The 22,829-nt window shown below is 41.1% G+C and overlaps 1 protein-coding gene across 8 annotated transcripts in view; it reads right to left on the bottom strand.

The window, feature by feature from the left end:
* Nucleotides 1-16,610: 16,610 nt before the first annotated feature.
* The window catches only part of MEF2C (myocyte enhancer factor 2C), a 215,140-nt gene continuing 208,921 nt past the window's right edge, over nt 16,611-22,829 (bottom strand). For all 8 annotated transcript variants that reach the window (XM_063129637.1, XM_063129628.1, XM_063129629.1 and 5 more), the window contains one exon: nt 16,611-18,071. In XM_063129637.1, the coding sequence (XP_062985707.1) occupies nt 17,750-18,071 (322 nt within the window). In that variant the 3' untranslated portion in view covers nt 16,611-17,749. The remainder of the gene's footprint in view (nt 18,072-22,829) is intronic.

Raw genomic sequence — 22,829 nt, 5'->3', positions numbered from 1 at the left:
GCACATAGTTAAACTATGGAATTCACTGCCACAAGAAGCAGTGATGGCCACCAATTTGAATGGCTTTAAAATGGGATTGGACAAATTCATGGAGAAGGCTATCTATAGTCCTGATGACTATATGCAACCTCCAGTATCAGAGGCAATATGCTTATGTACACCACTTGCTGGGGAACATGCAAGGGTGCTGTTGTACTTGTGTCCTGCCTGTGGGTTTCCAATCAGCAGCTGCTTGACCACTGTGTGAGCAGAATGATGGACTAGATGGACCCTTGGTCTGATTCAGCATGGCTCTGCTTATGTTCTTATCCATGCTTGCTTAGCTTCTGCTGAAAGGTTCCTATAGTAGCTCCCTTCAGACTATGCACTGAGCTGGGCACTTCTGATCCATTTCTTAGGAACATGCTACACACACACACACACACACACACACACACACACACACACACCATCACCACTTCTCCACAATGTGTTCCATAATTAGGTGGTGCCAGGCAATGGTTCACCAGTGCAGCTACCCTGGCTTGGGGATACAGTGTCAAAAAAGGCCTCACCTGATACGACTCCCTGTCACACTTCTGTTAAAGAAGCCAGAGATTCTGCCAGAAAAAGGTGGCAATCCTGCTCTTTGCTTCTTCATCCTCTGCCTCTGCCAGCAAATGGACAGTACAGATAGCTGGTGGTATACACACTCACGCACACACACACATACCACATCTTTGAAAGGGCTTAAAAAATCTTTATCCCCATATTATTTCAAGAGGTGCAAAACTTAATCTAAAAGCTGTGGTGTTGTTTTGCAATGCTGGTTTCAATTGCAGAACAGTACCATAGGGAAGGGGCCATGGCTTGGTGGCAGAGACCCTGCTTTGCATGCAGAAGGTCCCAGGTTTGATCCCCAGCATCTCCAGCTAGGGCAGGAAAAAAATCCTGCCTGAAACCCTGGGGAGCTGCTGCCAATCAGTGTTGACAACACCAGGTTACATGGATCAATGGTCTGACTCAGGCCTTAGCTAGACCCAAGGATGATCCCAGGCAAATGGAGAGATTGTCCCTGCCTGCTCCTGGGATCTCCTGTGTGTCATTTGGATGCACAGGGATGATCCCGGGACAATCCTGGGATATAGGCCTGGTCTAGCCATGGCCTCAGTATAAGTCAGCTTCCAACGTTCCTATGTTCTGCATTGAAGTGTCAGTGGGGCCAGCTCAGTAGGGCTTTTGGTGGTCCTGTGTGGATAGTGGAGGGACTTTAAGAGCAGGGAAATGAGTAGTGGTCTCAAAGACTTGAAGAGGTAGGGATGAGATAGCCCATGAGGATAATTCACATGCTGAACAGGAGCAGATGTCAACAGAGACAGCTTGTCTGGCTGTTTGGATGCCAAATTCGTAGCATGAATCACTGGGGCACACTTGTCAGACAGCCTGTTTGTGAAGTTCGGTTGCATCTGGTTTGATTGTTTGTTAGGGAGAGGTGACATTTTGCTGCAGGCAATGTTTACTGAAGAGAAAATACTGCCAAGAATGGAATCTAAAGTTCTATTTCCCCCTCCTCCCTGTAAATCAGGTTGCTAAGAAAGGGTTCTTTTAAAAAAGAAAATCCCATTTTTCTTTAGAAGCAAATGGTGAATGTAAGCTTGACAAAGGAAGCCAAAATTACTTTCTTGTTGGGAAGAATCATGTTTCCATTACAGGGAGGTGCCTGTAACTAACAGGCAGACCAGCATACAATGCAGTGAAACCAAAATACTTGGAATGAAAAGGTTTTTATCCCACTGATGCCCATTGCAAAAGCTAACTTAAATGCAAACAGCTTGTGGGTTTGCATTGGGTTGTGGATTACACAGTGCAGCCATCTCCAACTTCTAAACTTGTTGTCTGTGGATAATGAGAACTGTAGTCCAGCATAATTGTGCTCCAGCACCAGATTGAGAAAGGCTTATACAGTCCAATAAATAAAAGAAAGACATAAAATAATTATTTCAAAGCTAACTGTCCTGGGGGAAGATACTTTATTCTAGATCTCAGCTTGACATTTCAGCTAGCTATATATGCTGAATTAAGTGCACCACGTTAGGGCTGTGCATGGTCCCAATTTGCCTCGGAGGCCAGTTTGGAGCCCCCGAAACTGTCCAGATTTGACTTAGGGTGCTTCAGGGGTTTCCCACTTTGCCTCAGTGCCAAAACTGAGGTGAGATTCCACACACACACACACAAGGCAACTCGGCCTTGCAAGTCCCTGGGTACCGGCTGCATAGCGTTTAGTACCTCTCTATGGCCACAAACTGTGATGGCTGTAGAGGTACTAATCAGAGCCCCCACGATATCTTGAAATTGTGGCCTGGTTCTCAGGAGTGCTACATTTCTTGGCTCTCAGGAGTGCGGGTGATGTGGCAGTGACAGCAATGTGGTGGGCCGGGATGGTGGCAGGAGCGATGCGGTGGTAGCAATGGCAGCAGGTGAGCAGGAAGAGCAGGGAGAGGGAGGTGAATCCAAAGGACTCACAGCTGGCCTTGCACTGGCTTTCCTGGGACCGTGGGAGTTTCCCGGGACCCAGTGCTGCTCTGAAGTGGCCTAAGGTGCCCTGAAGCTTTGGTCCCAATTGGCTTCAGTTTCGGGGCACCTCGGGCTGACTCAGAACTGACTCGAAAATGACACAAAAGCAGGGTACACAAAGGCAGGGTGCGGAGGAGTCAACAACACAATCATTCTAACTGCAAACTCAGGTGGTGACAGAAATGGAGCCAAAATGCAGCCACTGAGAAATACAAGGAAAATATTAGCATGCTCCATTGGACCCTGAGGTTTGTGGAAGTGCAAATCAAAGTAAAATCTGCCAGCCTAATGAAGATCAAACATGTTCAGTAACCACAAAACATTGCGTTACAGTGGTGACCATATGAAAAGGAGGACAGGGCTCCTATATCTTCAGCAAGTGTCATTTGTATGCACGCAGGACTTGGTTAAATTCCCACTTCATCACAACTGTTAAAGCTGTAGGAGCTATACTAGAGTGACCAGATACAAAAGAAGGCTTAATCTTTAATGTGTTTTTTATTATTAACTTTACTGCTGTGTCTTTATTATTTTTAGTATTTTTATATTGTATTGCTGTATTTTATGTTTTGGTCATGATTTTACTTTACTTTTGTTTAAGAACATAAGAAGTGCCGTGCTGGATCAGACTGAGCACTCTGTTCACACAGTGGCCAACCAGCATGGTACAACAGCACCTTCCCACCCATGCTCCTCAGCAACAGGTGTGCACAGGCTACTGGAGATAGCACATAAACATCAGGGCTAGTGGCCATTGATAGCCTTCTCCTCCAGGAATTTATCCAACCTCCTTTTAAAGCCATCCAAATCAGTGGCCATCACTACATCTTGTGGTAGTGAGTTCCATTATTTAACTATGAGCTGTGTTGAGAAGTACTTCCTTTTATTTGTCCTGGATCTCCCACCAATCAGCTTCATGGGATGACCTTGGGTTCTAATATTATGGGAGAGGGAGAAAAATGTCTCCCTATCCACATTCTCCACACCATGCATAATTTTGTACACCTCTATCATGTCTCCCCTTAGCCTCCTTTTTTCCAAGCTAAACTGCTGTAACCTTCCCTCATAGGGGAGATGCTCCAGCCCCTTAATCATTGTTTGTTTTATTATTGTAAACTGCCAGTTGGGTGGCATATACCTTTGATTAAGGAACAAACAAATAACCAGCCTCATAAATTCGTCTCACTTTTCAGAATCACCATGCAGGAAGAAAGGAGAGGAAGAGATCCATCTCTTCCCTTACATCTCTAACCCAGTCTCAATTTTCCTCTTGGCTCAGCTTCCCAGACTCGCCCTAGATGCTCAGCTGGGAGTAGAAAGGCCATTTCTCCTTTCATCTTCACCCAGGCCATTTAGTAGGGTGACCATATGAAAAGGAGGACAGGGCTCTTTAACAGTTGTATTGAAAAAGGAATTTCAGCAAGTGTCATTTGTATATATGGAGAACCTGGTGAAATTTCCTCTTCATCACAACCGTTAAAGCTGCAGGTGCTGTGCCCTCTTTTAAATCTGGGCACTCTGGTATAGCTCCTGCAGCTTTAACGGTTCTGATGAAGAGGAAATTTCACCAGGTTCTCCATACATACAAATGACACCTGCTGGAATTCCCTTTTCTGTGCAAGTGTTAAAGATACAGGAGCCTTGTCATCCTTTTCATACGGTCACCCTACATTTAGTCTCCATGATAATATTGTGTCTTGGTTCACTCAAAGAGGAATCCATTGGCATCTTTCTTGAAGAGATTGCTTCTGATCATCACTTAGTTCCTTGCTGTTGACTCATTCGTCTTGTTAAATAAAAAACCACCCCCGCCCCCAAAAAACTTTCCATCATCCTTTCTTGTTTAACTGAACTTCTGAAATTGTTGGAGCATTCATTTGCATCTGGTTGTAGAGCCTCCTTTTAACTCCTATTATGTCTCTCCCACCCTAATTTCCTCTAGTTCTCCCTCCACCCGCCTTCTTTTCTGATTAGATGGCACATCCTCAAACATGGTAATCAGAGGGAACTGGAAACCCAAGAAATGAGCAGCCATTGTGGGGGGAAAAACAACAAGATGACTGATGGTCATTAAAGCCCAGCTGAGCAACTCCTCCCAGTACAGAAAACAATAGGTCATATCAGGTGCACTATAATGTGATCGCAGCATTTCAATCAAAGGGGTTTGCCAGGGCCACGTGTTCCCATTACAAAGAACGAACCACGCGGCATTCAAGTATTAAAGAATTGGATGACTCCATCAATGAACAGCAGTGCAGGAAAGCTGGATACAGAACAGCAGCTGCATAATATTGTTACCTAACCATTTTGTGTGCTCAGAGCTGTAGAGGCTGCTACAGATTCATAAAAGCATGATTCATGAAAGAGTAAAAGCAACGAAGCTTGTTGAATTAATGGGGCACCGTGCATTTTGTGGCAGACATCTGCATCTTCCTTAATGAGAAGGCGGTTTCTGTGTGTGTGCGCGCGCATTAATAACTATACATGGAGATGGGCTTGTATTGTTACAGCATCCAGAGCTTATTCCCTTTGAGCAGATGGAAATGACTCCCAGAGCCACAGCTAGGCTAAGTAGATTTGGGGCCCATCAATGGGACAACAGTGTCCTTGGCCTAAACAGGCCTTTGAGGTGAAAGGCTGTGGTTGCAGGTAGTGATGTTGACAGGGTCAATGGCAAACTTGGGACTCTAGGGTGGCCAGATGCATAATAATAATAATAATAATAATAATAATAATAATAATAATAATAATAAAATTTCTTACCCGCCTCTCTATTTTAATCAAGGCAGGGAACAGCAGTAAGTATAAAATACATAAAATACTGATTAAAACATAGAATACATTGTTAAAACATCCTAAAAAAAATCCTAAATGCATCCTAAAATTCCACTGGATAGGCCTGCCAGAAGAGATCAGTCTTTATAGCTTTCTTAAATGCTAAAAGACTGTTAAGTTGATGAATCCCCTCTGGCAGTTGATTCCACAGTCTGGGAGTAGCAGAAGAGAAGGTCCTCTGGGGAAAGGGCTCCTTTGCCTAGAATAGTTCCATAGAAGAGAACAAGTGGCTACCAGTAGGAGGGCCTTTTCTGCTGTGGCACCCCAGCTGTAGAATGAGCTCCATAGAGAGGTTCACCTAGGACCAACATTTTACTCTTTTTGATGCCAGGTGAAGACCTTTTGATTTTCTTGGTATTTTAACATTTTAGCATCTTAGTTTTTGAGCTTTGCTGTTTTAAACCTGTATTTTAAATCTCTGCATTGCTGCTCAGTTTTATTCCAGTTGAACTTTTATATTGTGTTTCTATATTGTTTTAAGTTTTATACTTTAAATTGTACTTTAAGGTTTTAATTTTTATGAACTGCCCAGAAAGCTTTTGGCTATTGGATGGTATAGAAATGCAATAAATAAATAAATAAATAAATGAGGGAATTTCAGCAGGTGTAGTTGTTATGTAAGTGACATCTGCTGAAATTCCCTCTTCTGCACAGCTATTTAAGGTGCAGGAGCCCTGTTCTCTTTGGCACATGGCAGAGGTACAGAACCTCAGGCCCACAGATCAAATCTGGCCCAGCTGGGGTCCCTCTCTAGCTCTCTGGGTCCCACTGCCCTGGCTCCACCCCTTTCACCTAACTGCCAATCATTTTGTGGTTTGTTTGTTTGTTTGTTTTCTTGCTTTTTGTTTTGGCTATGGTGCAATTTCTCTCCACTCACCCCAAAATTCTAAAAGGTTGAAATGCCTCTCCTAAGGCTTCAGATGAGTGTGTTATTGCACGCTCGTGACTGTCCACCCATGGACCTTCGTGGGTCATTTTGATGATGCAGTGATCCTCCTGTGAGCCTCCTGCTCCATGGTGGTGTGGAGAGTAATGCCCAAATCTGGCTTCTGACAATCTCTGGATCCTTGGTGTAAACAGGCCTGGAGAGATCTGCCTTCTTGCAATTTAAAATATTGATGGTCATTGATAACACACTTTTTAAAAGCTCTGCTATCTTAAGACCTAGTTGAGAAAAAATGCAGTGTGCCATGGGTCCTAGAAAACCAACAACAGGAAGGGAATCTTTAGGCAGGGCTGTTTGGGAGAGTAATCACCAGTTCCTTTCTGCCTTGGGCCTGTCAGTCCCCACTGATGAAAATCAGGCTGAGGCAATAGACCAGGAAGGATATGCAGGGGAAGTTAATCTTGACCTTCAATGCAAAATGTAAGTGCCAGTCTATATATTACAAAAACCTCCTGGAAGCTTCTTGAACTATATTCCAGTTAGGGCTCATCTACCCCAAGCAGGATATTGCACTATGAAAGTGGTATATAAAAGGCAGGAGCCACACTACTGCTTTATAGCAGTATTGAAGTGCACTGACAACTGTTGGGGCCCATTGAGACATACTATATACCATTTTCATACTGCTATATGCTGCTTGGTGGGCTCCTGCCTCTTATATACTGCTTTCATTGTGGAATATCCTTCTTGGTGTAGATGAGCCCTTAGTGACACAGTGATGTTCCACACAGAGACATAAAATTTGCAGATGTTTTAAAGAGGCAGGAGGAATCCCTTTTTTTTAATTAGGGTTTTTAAAATGAATATTTGAAACAAACAAATAAATAAACACACTGGGGTGGACAACTTTGGAGGGTCCAGGAACCATTTACTCTCATTGAACCCCCAACAGTTCATACTCTTCATCTTAAATTCAAGAAAGGTTTCAAGAAAAGTATACAAGAATATGAGTGCAGTCCTATGCATTGTTAGACAGAAAACATCATCCCCCAACCAGAATGGCTGTCCAGGTTATGCTGGGAATTGTAGGACTACTTTCTGTCTAAACATGTATAGGATTCCATCCTAAACTAGATATTTTTTCACATAGACCCACCTTTATTTTTTCACACAAACACAGTATATATTCTATACTGTTGATTAGTTTCATGTTGCCATCATGGTTATGTTCTACCTAAGAAAGTTTTCATAGCAGAAAATACAATTAAAACATATATTTAAACTTCGGATAATTCATGGTAAATATATGTTAGCTAGGCTGCAATCCTAAACACATTTACTAGGGAGTAAGACCCATTTAGTTCCATTGGGGTTACTTCTGACTGAAATATGCTTAGAGTTGCACTTTAATAGCTTCAGTTTAATGGGACTTACTTCATGAGGTTTACAGGTAAGTGTGTATAGACATAGCAGTCTAACAGTACAATCCTGTCCAGGTCTACTTAGATGCGAGCCCCATTGAGTTCAATGGGACTCAGGCAAGTGTCCCCGAAATGGGTGGGCTAATGGTGATTATGTAATGCGTCATTTCCTTATTTATTTGCTTATTTTATTTACTCCGTTTCTATATCACTAAGTAGCTGGAGTTCCTCTGGGAGGCTAGAATGTCAAACTAGGATTTGGAAGATCCAGGTTCAAATTCCCAGTCAGCCATGAAGCTTTGAGCCAGCCCCTATCTCTCAGCCTAAACAATGCATAGGATTGCTGGATAAATAAAATACAGGTGGGGATGAGGAGGACCATGGAGGAAAAGTGGGATAAAAATGTAATGGATAAATAATTGATACCACCAAGAAAAATGGCTGAATTGTTTGACTGAAATTTCCATCTACCGAAGGCAAGTGAGAGCTGCTGATGGAACATGTAATATTAAAAGGGCCTCTGAGTTTGTGGGTTGGGAAATATCTTTGAAGAAAGAAGATGCCCAGGCATGGCCAGGCTGTAATAGACCCCCAAATTTGCATTTGTATACCCATTCCAGGTTGACACAGCCTCCTGCTAGATAGGTAATGTGGAAATCACCTGGAGGGTGACCAAGCCTTCCCAGGCGATTGACTGGTGAGTTTTAATTTCCCTTCCTGGGAGCTGCCCAGCCCCCATAGAAATATCTGTGACTATAAAATCATAGAATAGTAAAGTTGGAAGGGGCCTACAAGGCCATTGAGTCCAACCCTCTGCTCATTTCTTTGTCTCCAACTGGGTGGCAAAAAATGAAGACAAGCTTAAGACTCTGAATCCAAGTGTGGGCCTCATTTCTCTACTATTTGAAATGCTGTTTTGGTGAATTAATCTTAGGCTTCTGATACATTTTAGTTAGCTTCTAATACACTTTAGTTAGCTAACATTTAGGTTTCTTTTAAAAGCAACTATTTCTGAACTTCTCTCTGCTTGGCTCTTAAATATATTGGGAACTGAACTTGATTTAAGAGCATGAAAAGAACCATGCTGGATGAAATCAAGGCTCCATCTAGTCCAGCATTCTGAGCCCACAGTAGCCAACCAGCTATTGATCAGGAATCTACAGCACGACACGGGTTCAACAGCAACTAGTGTACACAGGCTTACTGTCTCTGATACTGGCAGGTGGCCATTAGGACTAGTAGCCATTGATAGCCTTCTTCTCCAGGATTCTCTTCCTTAGACTGAAGGTTAGCTTTTACCCATGTGCTGGACTGCTTGGTAGAAACACACCAGCTTGGTAGTTAAGGAGTTTAACAGAAACTTTGAAAAAGAGGTGGGTGTATCCTTCTCCAAGGCTAAGGGAGGTATATGGGCAAAGTGCATCTTTCAGTCTGTCTCACCTTGTCACACTTGCATATAAGAAACTAACATATCAAGAAGGTAGCAAGATCTCCTCACTCTGATGTGCTTCTACTTCTCAAGTATACAACCCCACCCACTGCAGCCTAAATTGGTACAGTTCAAGAAAAGGTCTGACACTTGATTCTGCTGATAGTATCATCTTAAGCACATGGCAAATCTGCCATACAAGTGCTTCAGGAAGCCACCTTATACTGAGTCTGACCATCAGTCCATCTAGACCAGTATTGTTGACAATGACTGGAAGCAGATCTCCATGGTTTCAAGCAGTTTTCCCAGCCTACCTAGAGATACTGGTGATTGAACATGAGGTTGTGCAAAGGCATGTCTGAGGCATGCAAAGCCAGCGAGCTATTGCCTTTCCCACATATATCCAAGCCTGGTCCATCAGTACAGACAAACATTACAAAGGCATCCTAGAGTTATCCAGTACAAGTGTGATACTATATCAGCCCAAGTTGAGAAAATCCGATCTAGGGATATGCATTTGTTCAGAACGAATGTTCGTTCTTGATTCCAAAATGAATGCACGTGTGTTGGCTGTGTGTGGAACTTACCTGTCTGTGGTGGGGACAGCAGGAGATTTGACCCATGGGGTCACTCCTGGCAGCTTCTATTTATCACCCCTGGCACTGCAGTGTTCTGAGGCACTGTGGGAAGAACTGTGTCTGTCATTTCCTACTCAAGATGCTCCAGAACAAGGCAACATCCAGGAGACCCGAGTAAACATGGCAAGAACCCACTGCTGAAATCAATACTTTTGCCACCACAGAGACCAGCAAAACATAGAGGAAAATAGATTAAGAAAGATAAAACTCCAAGTGGAATGAAAACAAATGTGAGAAACTGAGTGTGTCTTTAATAAATGTGATTTAAATTAATGAAGCAAGAAACAAATTGCCTATAATTATGAAAATGAACGGAATTAAAATGCAAGGGGGGATCATTGCATATCCTAATCAGATCTTGCACATGTGATGAACTACAGATATTGTAGGGACAAGGAATTGGGAGAGACTAGGAAAGAACTGCATTCAAGGGACATCATGTAAGAGAACATTTAGGTTTATCCGACAAATGTGATTTGGCTGTGAATGCTGTATGGTGTTACTAGGCTACAGAGTGGGGCCTGTCCATTCATAACTCCTAGTAAGAAAAGCATTTTATTTGATTTCTATCCCACTCTTCCTCACAAAGAGCCCAGGGTGGTATGCTAGTATGCTACAGTCCTCCAGAAAGACTGCCTCCTTTCTACATGTTGCCCAGTCAATCCATGAATCATGAACAAAACGTTCAATTCTGAAGACTTGGACTAGGCGTGGAAAATTCATCTGCAAGAACATGCTGCACCCATTTATCTGCAGATTGATATCCATTTCTGTCTACATAACTCCCCCTAGAAAGTATCTGCAGGCAGACTATGTGGCTTGTCTTTCGAGGGAGCTCAGAAAAAAGAGAAGGAACCATAGAATTGCAGAAGGCCTTGAAGGAAAGGAACCATAGAATTGGAGGACCTTGTAGGTCATCTAGTCCAAGCCTTGCTAGATGAAGGAAACCCTATGATGAGAATTTGCAGGAAACTTACTTTGATATTGAAAACTCTCAGGAATGGCTTCCAGCCTAATCTGGCTCAATTTAAAGTGCTTTTAACTGATAAAGCCCTAACAGCCGGGGATCAGGTTACCTGAAGGATCACCTCCTCTTTGACTTTGACATCATCTTCAGAGGCCCTTCTTTGGGTGGCCCCCACCAAGTGAGGTGCAGCAGGCGGCTATTGATGAGAGGCCTTTTTGATAAGAGGCATGCTGACTATGGAACAGTCTCCCAGAGAGGTTTATCTGATGCCTACTTGGTGGTCGTTTCAGCACCAGGCAAAGACCTTTTAAAATATGTCCCAGGTTTTTAAAGATCTCTGGAATCTTTTAAAATGTGTTTAAATCTTCTGGGGTTGCTTGTGAAACTTTTCTTAAAAAGTAATTTTAGTCTGTGGTGCTTGGGTTTTATGCATTTTTAGAAAATTATTATTACATTTCTATACCACCCAATAGCCAAAGCTGTCTTTTAATAGTTTTAAGGCTGATTGTTGCATTTTAATATTTTATTGATACTGTAAGCTGCCCAGAGAATTTTATTATTAGATGGTGTATAAATACTGTTAACAATACTGGATGGGATTCAGACTTCTGCACCTTCAATTGGGCTGGATTTCTCAACCCATCCTCCTCCCCATGGCGCCCCCTTTAAAGGTTACAAAATGAGGGTCCTGCTGAATGGGCTGTTGTGATGCTGGAGGAAGGTGAAGGATCCCTGAAAAACTGGGTGGATGGAGGCACCTGCTCTGAGCAGATCCTGCTAATGAGCAAACAAATTGTATCCCATAGGCTAGAAAGATGATGATGTTGCTGCTGCTATACTTATATCCCATTCTTCCTTTAGAAATCTAAGAGAAGTGGTTTCCCATTCAGATACTGATCCATACTCCCTTTGCTTTGTCATTTATTAGGCATTTATACACCAACCAATGGCAGGAATTAGGAAAGTGTTATTAATATTGTTGCATCTTTTCCATAGCATAGAAACAAAAGACCAAAAAAGTTTATGTATTTTAAGCACTATTATGATTGCCAGGGCCACACCTGAAGACCCTGCCTGTAGCTCTAACAGCTCCAGGGCACTTGCTGTCATTAATGGTCCAAACAGCCCTTTTCTGCTGCTATTGGTTAAAATTTGAGTGGAGAGAATTTCAGGCAAATAGCCCCACTGAGGAATGCTGTACTCTCTTGATATTCTGATTTCTCAAAAGTATGGGCAGACTCTCCAGGGCCAGATCTACTGCTTCTGTCAAATAATTACAAATGTGGAATAAAAAGCAGGATATAAGACTATGAACGCTGTATATGGAATGTGGATTGTGCCCCAACAGTTATCAGTGCACTTCAATACTGCTATAAAGCAGTAGTGTAGATCTAGCCCTAGTCTGACATGACAACCTTGAGTGTACAATGATGTCTAACTGCATAACAGCATTACTTTATTCTTGTTTAAAAAATGCACCAGAGACACTGTATCACTAAGAAAGCCAGTAACTTTACTGATTCGGCTGCAAAATACAAATTATACCTTATGTCCAGCAGGAGAAACATTTGAAATTTTCCCATTTTATTTTTTTGTTCACTACAGACAGCTGAATTAAGTCCCTTGAGATACACAGATGTGATTTTAACTTAGTTATAATGTCTTGTCATCTAGTGGCGACAAAGCCCAGCTTATGCCGCTGTGAGCCTCTAAGTTTAATATTTCTTGCAAAATGCTTGTATGCCCCCCGTTTACAGGATGATTTCTTAATGATCATAAATTTAATTGAAATAAAAGCCCCAGAAAAAAATAGTAATAGAAGCAAATCATCTGAAGCAATCCAAGTCAAATGCTTTATGGTGTAATGTAGGCCTACATTAGTGACTCCGCAGAGGATAATGATGCTGCAAGTTTCATTTGTCATTGTGCTGACCTCTTTGAATCAAATCGAGGTATGGGTCAGTCTGAGGTATGAACAGGGGCGGCAAAACTAAATGACCTGTTTATGCTCATAATCAAGTGGAGAATTTGACATGGAAAGTATGTAATTCAACACTTGGATTGCTCCACATCTTTGGTTAAAATATATTCTCAAAAGCCTGTTATTAGTTTGACAGTGAAGCTTTCTCAACCGACACCAATGTTCCATCAGTCCTTCAAGGGACCTGTAATGGCAGGAAATGGAGGCCACAGAAGTGAAGACATCACTGCAGATGGCATAAAATGGGAGCACATGAAGTATGCTGTGTTTAGGCAACAGCCTTTATTGAGGTTTCAAGTGGCTTTTTGGAAACAAAGACAAAGCATTTGCCTTCTGGGGGAAGGAGAAGAGAAAGAAAACAAAACCAAATTGTTGTGTCTACTAGGAAGAATGGGTGTATAGGCTAAGACAAAGGCAAACAATAAAAAGGTGTTCTTGACATTCTTGAAAACAGCATAGCAGTTGTTTTATTCTTGCTTTTAGCTTTGCCTGAAAAAAAGCTCTGAGCAGATATCTTTATATTAATCATTTAAAAATTTTAAATTCCACTTCTGGGGAAAATAGAAACCATTTGGTTACAAAAGCAACTTTGAAAAACATTTGAAATGATTAAAAATAGCTTCACCGGGAAAGGCATCAATGCATACAATATACAAATTTGTGCAGATTGTGTTTATCACCCTTCCCCAAATGGGTGTCCCCCAGGTGAGTTGGGACCACAACTTCCACCATCCGCAACCAGGAGCAGCTGGCTAGGAATGATGGGCACTTGTGCAACACATCTGGAGGGCACCAGACCGGGAAAGGCTGGTGTATATCATATCATTGTCACCAACAATTAGTCTTAATAACTTCATCATCAAGCCCTTTCCAAGTAAGGATCAGCTTAGCAACAACAAGAAAGGGAGGAGACACCTCTTAAAATAACTCATGTTGCCTATAAGTTTGTACTGTCTGGGTCTTCATACCCTTTTGGGGCGCTGCCCCAAACTGCTTAAATATAAAGGAATCACACAATCAGCTCAAAAAGTAGCTTTGCAAATGCAATAGATGGTTAAGGTACAGAAAAAAGGAACAGCTAAAGACTGACAGCTAAGTTTTCTAGAAAGCAACATCACAATTAAAAGTTGTGCTTCTTTAATCATTAACTCCATTTACAATTGTGAATTAACCCTCACTTTCTTGCTCCTGCACTTCAGTTTAGCTCAGTAGCGGAAAGAGGATCGAAAACTGGTGACCATAGTCACGATTCAGTTCTGTGGCTGTATAAAATAGCAAGGTAATAATTGCAAGAGATTGCCATGTCTAGGTGGCATGAGCTTGCTTCCATTGTACCTACTTGCCCAAGGGCACAATGTGGTAACGAACACTACACCTCCACTCCCTTTCAGAAGCTCAAGTGTTGTTATTTTTCTTGTGTAGCTGAGGCAACTGTAAGGTAAACTATTCATATGGCTATTCTTCAAAGTCAGAAGACTGATCCTACCAGCCCCATCGACAAATTACTTTTAACAACAATGATGAGCCAAATATTGTTTCTCTTTTTTCTTTAAAAACAACAACAACCCCCCAACAAGGTACATATTTGCATATTTAAGACACATCAAATGGAGAGTGTGGGTATTGGTGTATGGCAAGGTGAGGGAAATAATTTGGAAATCCAATTGACGTTTCAAAAAATCAATTATTGGCCCCATTCTCACTTTCTGTTAATGCATGCGTATCTTTTGTAAGACACCTGTAGGATGGATGCATTATTAAAGACACTTTTCTGTAACTGGAATATGCATGATTATGACCTGGTCTCAGCATGCCCCTAAGCTATTCTGTGCCAGCCATAAATACTTAGGATGGGACATCCTAAGCCAGCACACCATCACAAATCATGTTGGGTTAATAGGCAGATACACCGATGCAAATGTATATTTGCAGGTAAGTATCATGGAATAACAATAATATAAGAGACATGGCAAGCTTCACCTATCTAATTCATGCTTATTATTTGTGGTAGTTCAGAGTCAACAAAACCATTTGTTGCAGATGTCATCAGCCAAACATACAATTTCTAAAGCTTCTGTCAACACATTAAAGTTTGTCCAATGTCAGATGGATGTGATGTACAAACTTCATAGTATAATTCTTGCTTGTGAGCCTGGAAAGATATTGCTGACTAGTCAGCAATGCATAATATCTGTGTTTATGGACACATATTAAAGGACAGGTCGGCCTCCAATCTCTCAACTTTACTTTTACTGGCAATGCACCTACACAGGAGGTAGAGCGATTTTGGGAACAGCAGCATCACCAGCTATCTTATGTCACTGAAAGATGAGAAATCTCTCAAATTTTATCCACCTCTCCTTTCTCTTCCCCCATCCCCCACCCCCCCGGCCAAGGGCTGAGACCCCTGACCTGTAATGAATGCTGGGTCTCAAGCTTCAAACATGTAATGTGATTATAAAGACAAGAGTGATCTGAACGATGTGCAGAGTGCCTTTCCCTCAGTACCGAGAAGCCACAGATAGTCCTCCACCCGCACATGAAAAGGGAGAAAGGTTTCCTGACAATCTTCAGTCCAAGTATCTTTCTTTTAAAAAAGAAAAGAAAATTAACTAACCACTAATCACTTTCCTTTAAAGTTCCACATGAGTATGTGGGGCGGGGGGAAGCATAAGAGTCAAACTAGATGTAAGTTCCTCCTGACATTATTTATTTTTCAAAAAGAAAAGCAGCCTCAAGAGGTTGTCATTGGAAGCGAGGGGACGGTAGAGGAAGAACCTCAGCCCCCATGGGCCATTTTTCCAGCTTAAAATGACCTCCCCGAGTTGCTTTTTCCCATTTGGGGAAAAATGACTTTGTAAATAGTACAGAATGGACATCATTCAATGATAACCATGGTTATCTGCAAACCTTTGAGGTTATTATTATTATTATTATTATTATTATTATTATTATTATTATTATTATAAGATGTGAAGCCCTGAGATCCATGAAAATGATGGCTATCTCATGTAGAAATTGACAAAAGGACTGATTGCTACAGAGGAAGTTTAGAAACAGCGCTGCCCTTGAGCGAAATAGAGGAATTCAGCCCATTATTCAGACATGTACATCCATCACTTTGTGACTGTAACATCAAATGTCCATTCAAACATAACACTTTTCAATAGATATGGTTCACACAATCGATTCTGAGTTGGTTATCTGGGAGTAAGCTCCACTGAATTCAACGGGGCTTACTTCTGAGTAGACGTGTATCGGATTGCACTGCATGTGACATCCACACATGTGTGAATCGTCCTTCAGCAACCCAACATTTACAGTCACCCTGAGCTTTAGCACTGGCGCTTTGACTGGGCTGAAATTCCAGCAGAGACATTATACTTTTGAATACTAACTCACCTGAATTTCTGACACAACTATACCACGGGGGTAAAAAAGTTTTAGTTTTGGGATACTGATTTGGAGTTTACTTCTTAATGGATTTTTTAAATCCTAAACTTCATTTGAAGGGTGAGCCCCTACACTTTCATATTTCTGAGAATGTGGGATGTCTCCAAATTACCGTTCACAGCAAATCACAGAAAAGAATGTCAGTTTTGATAGATTTATGGAAAGAGAATAAAGCAAAGCCATGTTGTGATCTAAACGGCAGAAAGCCACAAGATACGCAAGACATAAATAGGGTAAGAAGAGGGCCTTAAATATGGTCAAATGTGTAGACCAGTATGATGGAGCTAATCAGTATATACAATGGATCACAAAATTGCAGATGTATTAGAATTATATGGGCTGCTATAGGAAGGGAAAATTCTAATCTTTTGCAGATTAGCCTTCAACAGCTGACTGATTCTGTAAAATGTATGCAGATTAGAAGAAAAACCAAAAAGGAAAAAAAAGTTACTTAAATGTGCAACTGCACAAATATAATTCCCCCACTATTAAGATAACAAAACTTCTGCTATTACCATAATTATTATATATATTAGAAAGCTATACACAAGCATGTTAATTTCACAGATTTTTTTTAAAAGATTCTTAATATTTTATATAATTAGAAATACACATTTCAAAAACAAAACTTCTGCAAAGAGAAAACAGTTATCTTGGTTAGCAAAGCATGGAGTTCCTCATGGCTTAGGGTAGTGCTTTCTATACAAAAAAGTCCCTGTTTGTTTCTTTCAGGGCTGTTTAAAATATTGGCGAAGCTATGAAGGGAAGAAAACACATTTTGGCTTAAGTCGACTACAAAAAGCCACAATGCTTTGCGAACTCTGTCTTACTTTTTAATATGAAAATAAGGAAAATGTAATTTACATATTTTTATAGTTTTATTTAATAAGTGATGCAGACCCAGAATTTTAAAAATTAAATAGGTTAGCCCTCAAACTAAAAAAAAAAAAAATTTTTTTTTTACAAGTATGGTCCTCTTTTAAATGCTTTTGATCCGTTTCACTGAGTGCCATACTCAAACGATATGCCAACACATTTGTGAGCATTTCAGATACATTAAGTGACCTAGATTCTTCTATTTCACCCCCTCCTTGGTCATCCAATTTCTGGGTCTCCCAAAACAACTGTACATTTTTTTTTTTATATGTTGCATAACAGCCGCTTTCTCTCTTAGTAAAGATCTGCCACATCGGGCACATGTTTCCTTTTTTTGTTGTTTTTGTCTATTTACATGTAAATAACGTTGAACCTGCAACATTGCAACATGACACTATCTATCGTAACATACATTTTGCAAGGGAGCACAACAGTGAAAAGAAGTTAACCTTAAAACCTATTTTGTACAAGTGTCTGTTGTACAACTGAAGTGCGAAGCTTATCTCAGCATTGCTGTTTATCTTTAATATGGTATCACTGAGGCAATTTAAAAGTACTTTTACAAAACAGAGTACCTGACTTTTTTTTCCCCACACACAGCACATATAATGCATATCGACCCCCTCCCTCCCTATTCCCCCTTTAAGGTATAGCACACACACGCACACACACTGCAAGGAAAAAAAAAACCCTAATCGCTAATAATGTTATCATGTCGCCCATCCTTCAGAGAGCCGCATGCGCTTCACAGAGGGACTTTCCCTTTCGTCCGGCGAAGGTCTGGTGAGTCCAATGGGAGAGTGGAATTCGTTCCGGTGATCCTCTCTGTCGCTTCCATCATACGAACTACTACAGCTGCTCAAGCTGTCAACAGGAGATCTTCCAGCCTCGTGGCGCGTGTGCTGTGGGTATCTCGAGGGTGTGGTGGTACGGTCTCTAGGAGGAGAAACAGGTTCTGACTTGATGTTGAGGCTTTGAGCAGAAGGCAGGGAGAGATTTGTATTCTGAGATAAGTGAGTGCTAGTGCAAGCTCTGTAGGAGGAAAGGAAACCCAGTTACAGACTGAGGAGGCAGAGCCCCCGGAAATGCACACTTACACAAGACATCAGCTAAATCATTCAAATGGATCCCATTGCATGCCAAGGGTGGAAGGGTGCCCATGAAATGATAGATTTCCTAAGGCTGCCTTTGTGCTTTGTCCTATAATGTGCCCAAGGATTGAAGAAATAACAGCAGGCAAATTTTGCAGTTTCCAAACCACAACGTCTTTTATAACCCATGATGGCCTGTGTACATGTAAGGCATGTAGGCACGAGTGCTTCTGAAGAGTGGCGTCTTGCTATTCAGTAGTCTAAATCAGATGTGTTACACTCTATCCCCAGATATACATGAACAATTTATGGCTAACGCACAGGTTTTTTAAAAGAAACATAATGAATGTTTAATTTTTGTGGGCTGTTTGATCTTGTGAATGTCTCAATATATTCCAGAACTGCAACACACCATGCTCATTTTGGAAAGAGGGTTGAGCCAAGATGTCGCAAATTAGAGAAGTCAAGACTCAGGAAAGTCCCTGCCCATGCCTAAAATATTGACACATATAGAATAATCAGTGGAATCAGCCCTTTGTACTTTCTATTGTTATTGCTTTTAATGCTTTTAATTATGTTTTTATTGTTTTTATGATGTTATTTCTGACTTGGTAGTTTTGGTAGGTGGTATAAAATACTATTACAACTGCTGCTGCTGCTGCCACCACTGCTGTACAAAAGTTCACTGTTAACCAGGATACGGGAAATCCAGATTCAAGTCGCTGCTCAGCAAAGGTTATGTGAAGGAGCAGCAGTAAGCCTTGGTCTTTGTACACGCTTCTTCTCTTCGCCTCTTCCTGTTGTTAAGAGGAGACTGAAAGGGTCTGCTTCTGGCTTAAACCAACCAGAGTTTCTTGTGTCATCCATACTGAAAACTCTGGTTAGTTTAAAATACTGTTAGCTGAAACAAGCCAGAATCATAAATCATGGTTTGATCTTGGTTTGTTTCAATAAATCATAGTTTAATCTAACCACAAATTTGTCCTTTTTGTATGTAACCATGATGAGTTAAAAACAGGAAGCGGATGCTTCCAATCCCCTCCCTACTGCTGTGCTGTGTGATTTAATATTTTCAAAGCATTCCTCCCCACCCTTACTGTGATGGTAGCTTTAACCATACAAACAATAGAAAGGGTAAAAGGTTTGCTGTAGGGTAAAAGATTTTGTACTTTTAAACAGAATTAAAAATACAGGAAATACAAGCTACAGTGCTAGAGAGAGGGAACACATTGTGTTCAATGAAAAATATCTGAAGATATAAGGAGATCTTCTTGAAATGATGGGAGCATGGCTTGAGGAGGTAGACATGCACTTTTCTCTTTAAAAAAATTATGTGTATTTGCATCGGTGATTTACACCAAGTGCACATAATGGAAGCAAAAAATGCCACCTCTCCCCTCCCTTCCTTAGGAGGGAACTGTATTACAGATGACAGTAAGGAAGCTAAGCATTTCATTGTATGTTTAGTTTCTTCATGTATGCAAGGCAGAACAAGTAAAGAGAAAATAGCTGAAGGGGAAGTGAGAGTACATACTAACAATATATTATTTTGTATGATGCCAAGGGCACTTATTTTAAAGGTGTCAAACCAGAAATAACCGTAAAACAAAAAACAAAAAATATGGGCTTCCCCCTTGGAGGTATGGTATGAAGGCACCCCCTACTGTCAACATTTTTCTTTGATTCTCTTGTAATACATTCACCAATGTAACATATATGTCAATGTGATACTCTTAGGGACAAGCCACTGGCCTTTTATACTGGTGAAGTCTTAGTGAAATCCAATTCCGGAACCATTCATCAAATTGAATTTACAACTTAATCTAGTGCTATGCCAAATTCTTTCCCCCTACTGGAGAGGGCAAAGTCACATGGTGCAGGACTGGAGAAGATTCCTGTACTCCTGCAAGTGCAGGGGTGTTTAAAAATAAAATAAAAAGGAAAGCAGAAATCCTCCCCTCCTCCCCAAGGAGACAGTTATTTTAATTTCTCACCTCTCCCAGTCCCTTTCACCAGAATTTTCATGTCACCTCATCCCCCCTCTTCCTGAAATACTGAAAACAGAAGAATTGAAATTTTTGGCACAGCACTAGCTTAATCTACATTAGTCTGATCCAGGCTTGGTGAACCAGCACACAGTGGCCAGATCGACGCCAAGCAGGATATAGCACTATGAAAGCAGTATGAAAGCGGTATATAAGAAGCAGGAGCCACACTACTCCTCTTGACCACTTTGCTTCAGTGAAGACATCCTGAGTTTTTTTAAACCACAGTTCCTCTGTTGTCCGATCAAGGAAACTAATTTAAGGACTCCTAGCAAACCAGGATATGAAAACAGGATCAGATCCTTTAAACCACAGTTTTGAGATATCTTCACAGAAGCAAGGGGAGGAGGGAAGGGGAGGCTTCTTTCTGGTCTAATAAACCATGGTTTATCAGTTCAATATAGCCTGAACCCAACCAGTGTATAGAATATCTAAGTGCTATACTAATTGCAATGTCATGACATTTGACATTACACTGGGGGAGCTTTACAACTTCATCATGGACAGACACAAGCATCCTAAATATTTAGGATAATGTTAGTATGTCTTATCTTAAACTCTTCAAAAATGTTTGGGGCAACAGGAATAGAGAAACAAAGAAGACATTTTCTTTAGATGACTCAATTTGTGAGTCTGTTGCACATTCAGGCTTTACCACTCATCCTTTGCATGAGACTGTTTTGCTCCATTGAAATGGGAAAGCAAGGGAGCTCCATGTGAGCATTGGAGCCTGCATATCTGCAACTAATCAGTCAATCAAGGCACTCTGCTTCCATCCTCTACAATCTCAGTGGGACTTAACCCTGAGCTAAGTGTGGAGGTTTGGAGCCAACATCTATCAAAGTTCTGCCAAACTGCAAAAGAATGCTTTTTCTTATGTGGACACATTTGTACATGGAATGACGTGGTGATGCTTTTATCGTCAATTGTCACAATGTTTAATAATGAATGGCTATTGTTAGACAACAAAGACAGAACTAAATGCTGTATCAGTAATTGCTTTCATCTGCCCTGCATTCAACAGATCTTGTCAAAATTGGGACAGTTATCTCTCCAAAGGGAAGGGATGAATGTGTTGGCCCTACAGTTACAATTGCGTGAAAAGTAAAAGGAAGCATCAAATTTCTTCTGATATACATTCTTGGGAACACCTGAAGCTAATGAACTTCATGCTCAATAGGCTAGTAAGTCTAAATTTGCAGCTATGCATTTGTCTTGCTCCAAGGACTTGTTTCTCTGCCACTCTTAACAGCCAAAGTTCATGTGACTTTTATCATGTAGTTTATCTTTTCTCTTTAGCCTAACCTTCGCCTAAGCGGGTGCCCTTCAATGTTTGTGCCTACAACTCCCATCAGCCCCAGCCAACTTGGCCAATGATCAGGAATACTGGGATTTCTAGTCCAAAACATCTAGAGGGTACCAGGTTGTAGAAGGCTGTCTTAACCAAGAGCTAGTGGGAGGGCCCCCAAGCTGGATGGGGTCAGTGACTTGAGGGGAGGGGGCTCTAACCCTTGCCATCACCATGGCCCCCACTTTTCATAGAATCATAGAATAGCAGAGTTGGAAGGGGCCTACAAGGCCATCGAGTCCAACCCCCCCTGCTCAATGCAGGAATCCATCCTAAAGCATCCCTGGCAGATGGTTTTTGTCCCCCCCCATGCCCACTATTTGCAATTGGAGGAAAGCTCCCATTATGATGGGTTAAAAATCGCATCTACTTTAGCCTTTATTCACTTTTTCATAGTGATTTCAGTATTTCTGTAACTACCCAATTTGGCCTTGACAGAATTGCTGGTTGCCTCTTCCTGAGGGCACGCTGTGCTGCATCCCTGAAGGACACTTGCATATGCTTACAAGTCAGGCAAAGGAATTAATACAATTTGGCATCTGTTGCATATCACTACCTTTTGAGAAATCTAATACGTTCACACAATATTAGTGCATGATGTGGCTCTAAGTTAAGGCCAGACACTCAGTATTTTATTGATTTCTTCCCACATGGCACCCCCCCCCCCATTCCTGAGATGTATGCACCAACTTACATATCAGTTAGGAGATGGTACAGAGCTAAAATGCTTGATACTCCATTTTACTACCCTTCCTTGATAAACTGCTATTTAATTTCAGAAAGTCTTAAAAAGCAGCTATTGAGTGAAATATTTTCTGAAGATTGCAATTAGACTGCTAATTTCTGTCAAAATTAGAATAATGGATAGTTATTCTTTCAATAAGAATAATCCAGAATGTATTTTTACAGGTAAAATTATGCCAGTTATTTTATGACTTCATTGGAAACTGATCATGGCATAAGGCAGATCTATGAAGACTTGTAGTTGGTTTAGCTTTTAATTATTACCTTTTTCAATAGTTTTATTGCATCTTATGATATGCTACTGAAAATAATTAGCTTATTTTAATGCTGTTTGAGATGGCTATTTCCTATTCCCCATTTTTTTTATTAGGGCTTCAATGTTACAGACAAAATGTTTGGGTGCAATCCAGTGAATGGTAAAATGGCCACTAGAGGGCAGGAATGCATGGCCTTTAACTGGGAAATGAAAACGAATTTTGCTTGCTGGCAAACTTCTAAACAGATAATTTAGGTTATCTTTCTATACAAAGTTTCCAAATACATGAAATGTGCATGACCCTGC

This window comes from Elgaria multicarinata, chromosome 6 (genome assembly GCF_023053635.1).
Source record: "Elgaria multicarinata webbii isolate HBS135686 ecotype San Diego chromosome 6, rElgMul1.1.pri, whole genome shotgun sequence".
In the NCBI taxonomy this organism is placed as follows: domain Eukaryota; kingdom Metazoa; phylum Chordata; class Lepidosauria; order Squamata; family Anguidae; genus Elgaria; species Elgaria multicarinata.
The sequence above is the reverse complement of the archived record's forward strand: the minus strand, read 5'-3'. Positions and strand labels throughout refer to the sequence as shown.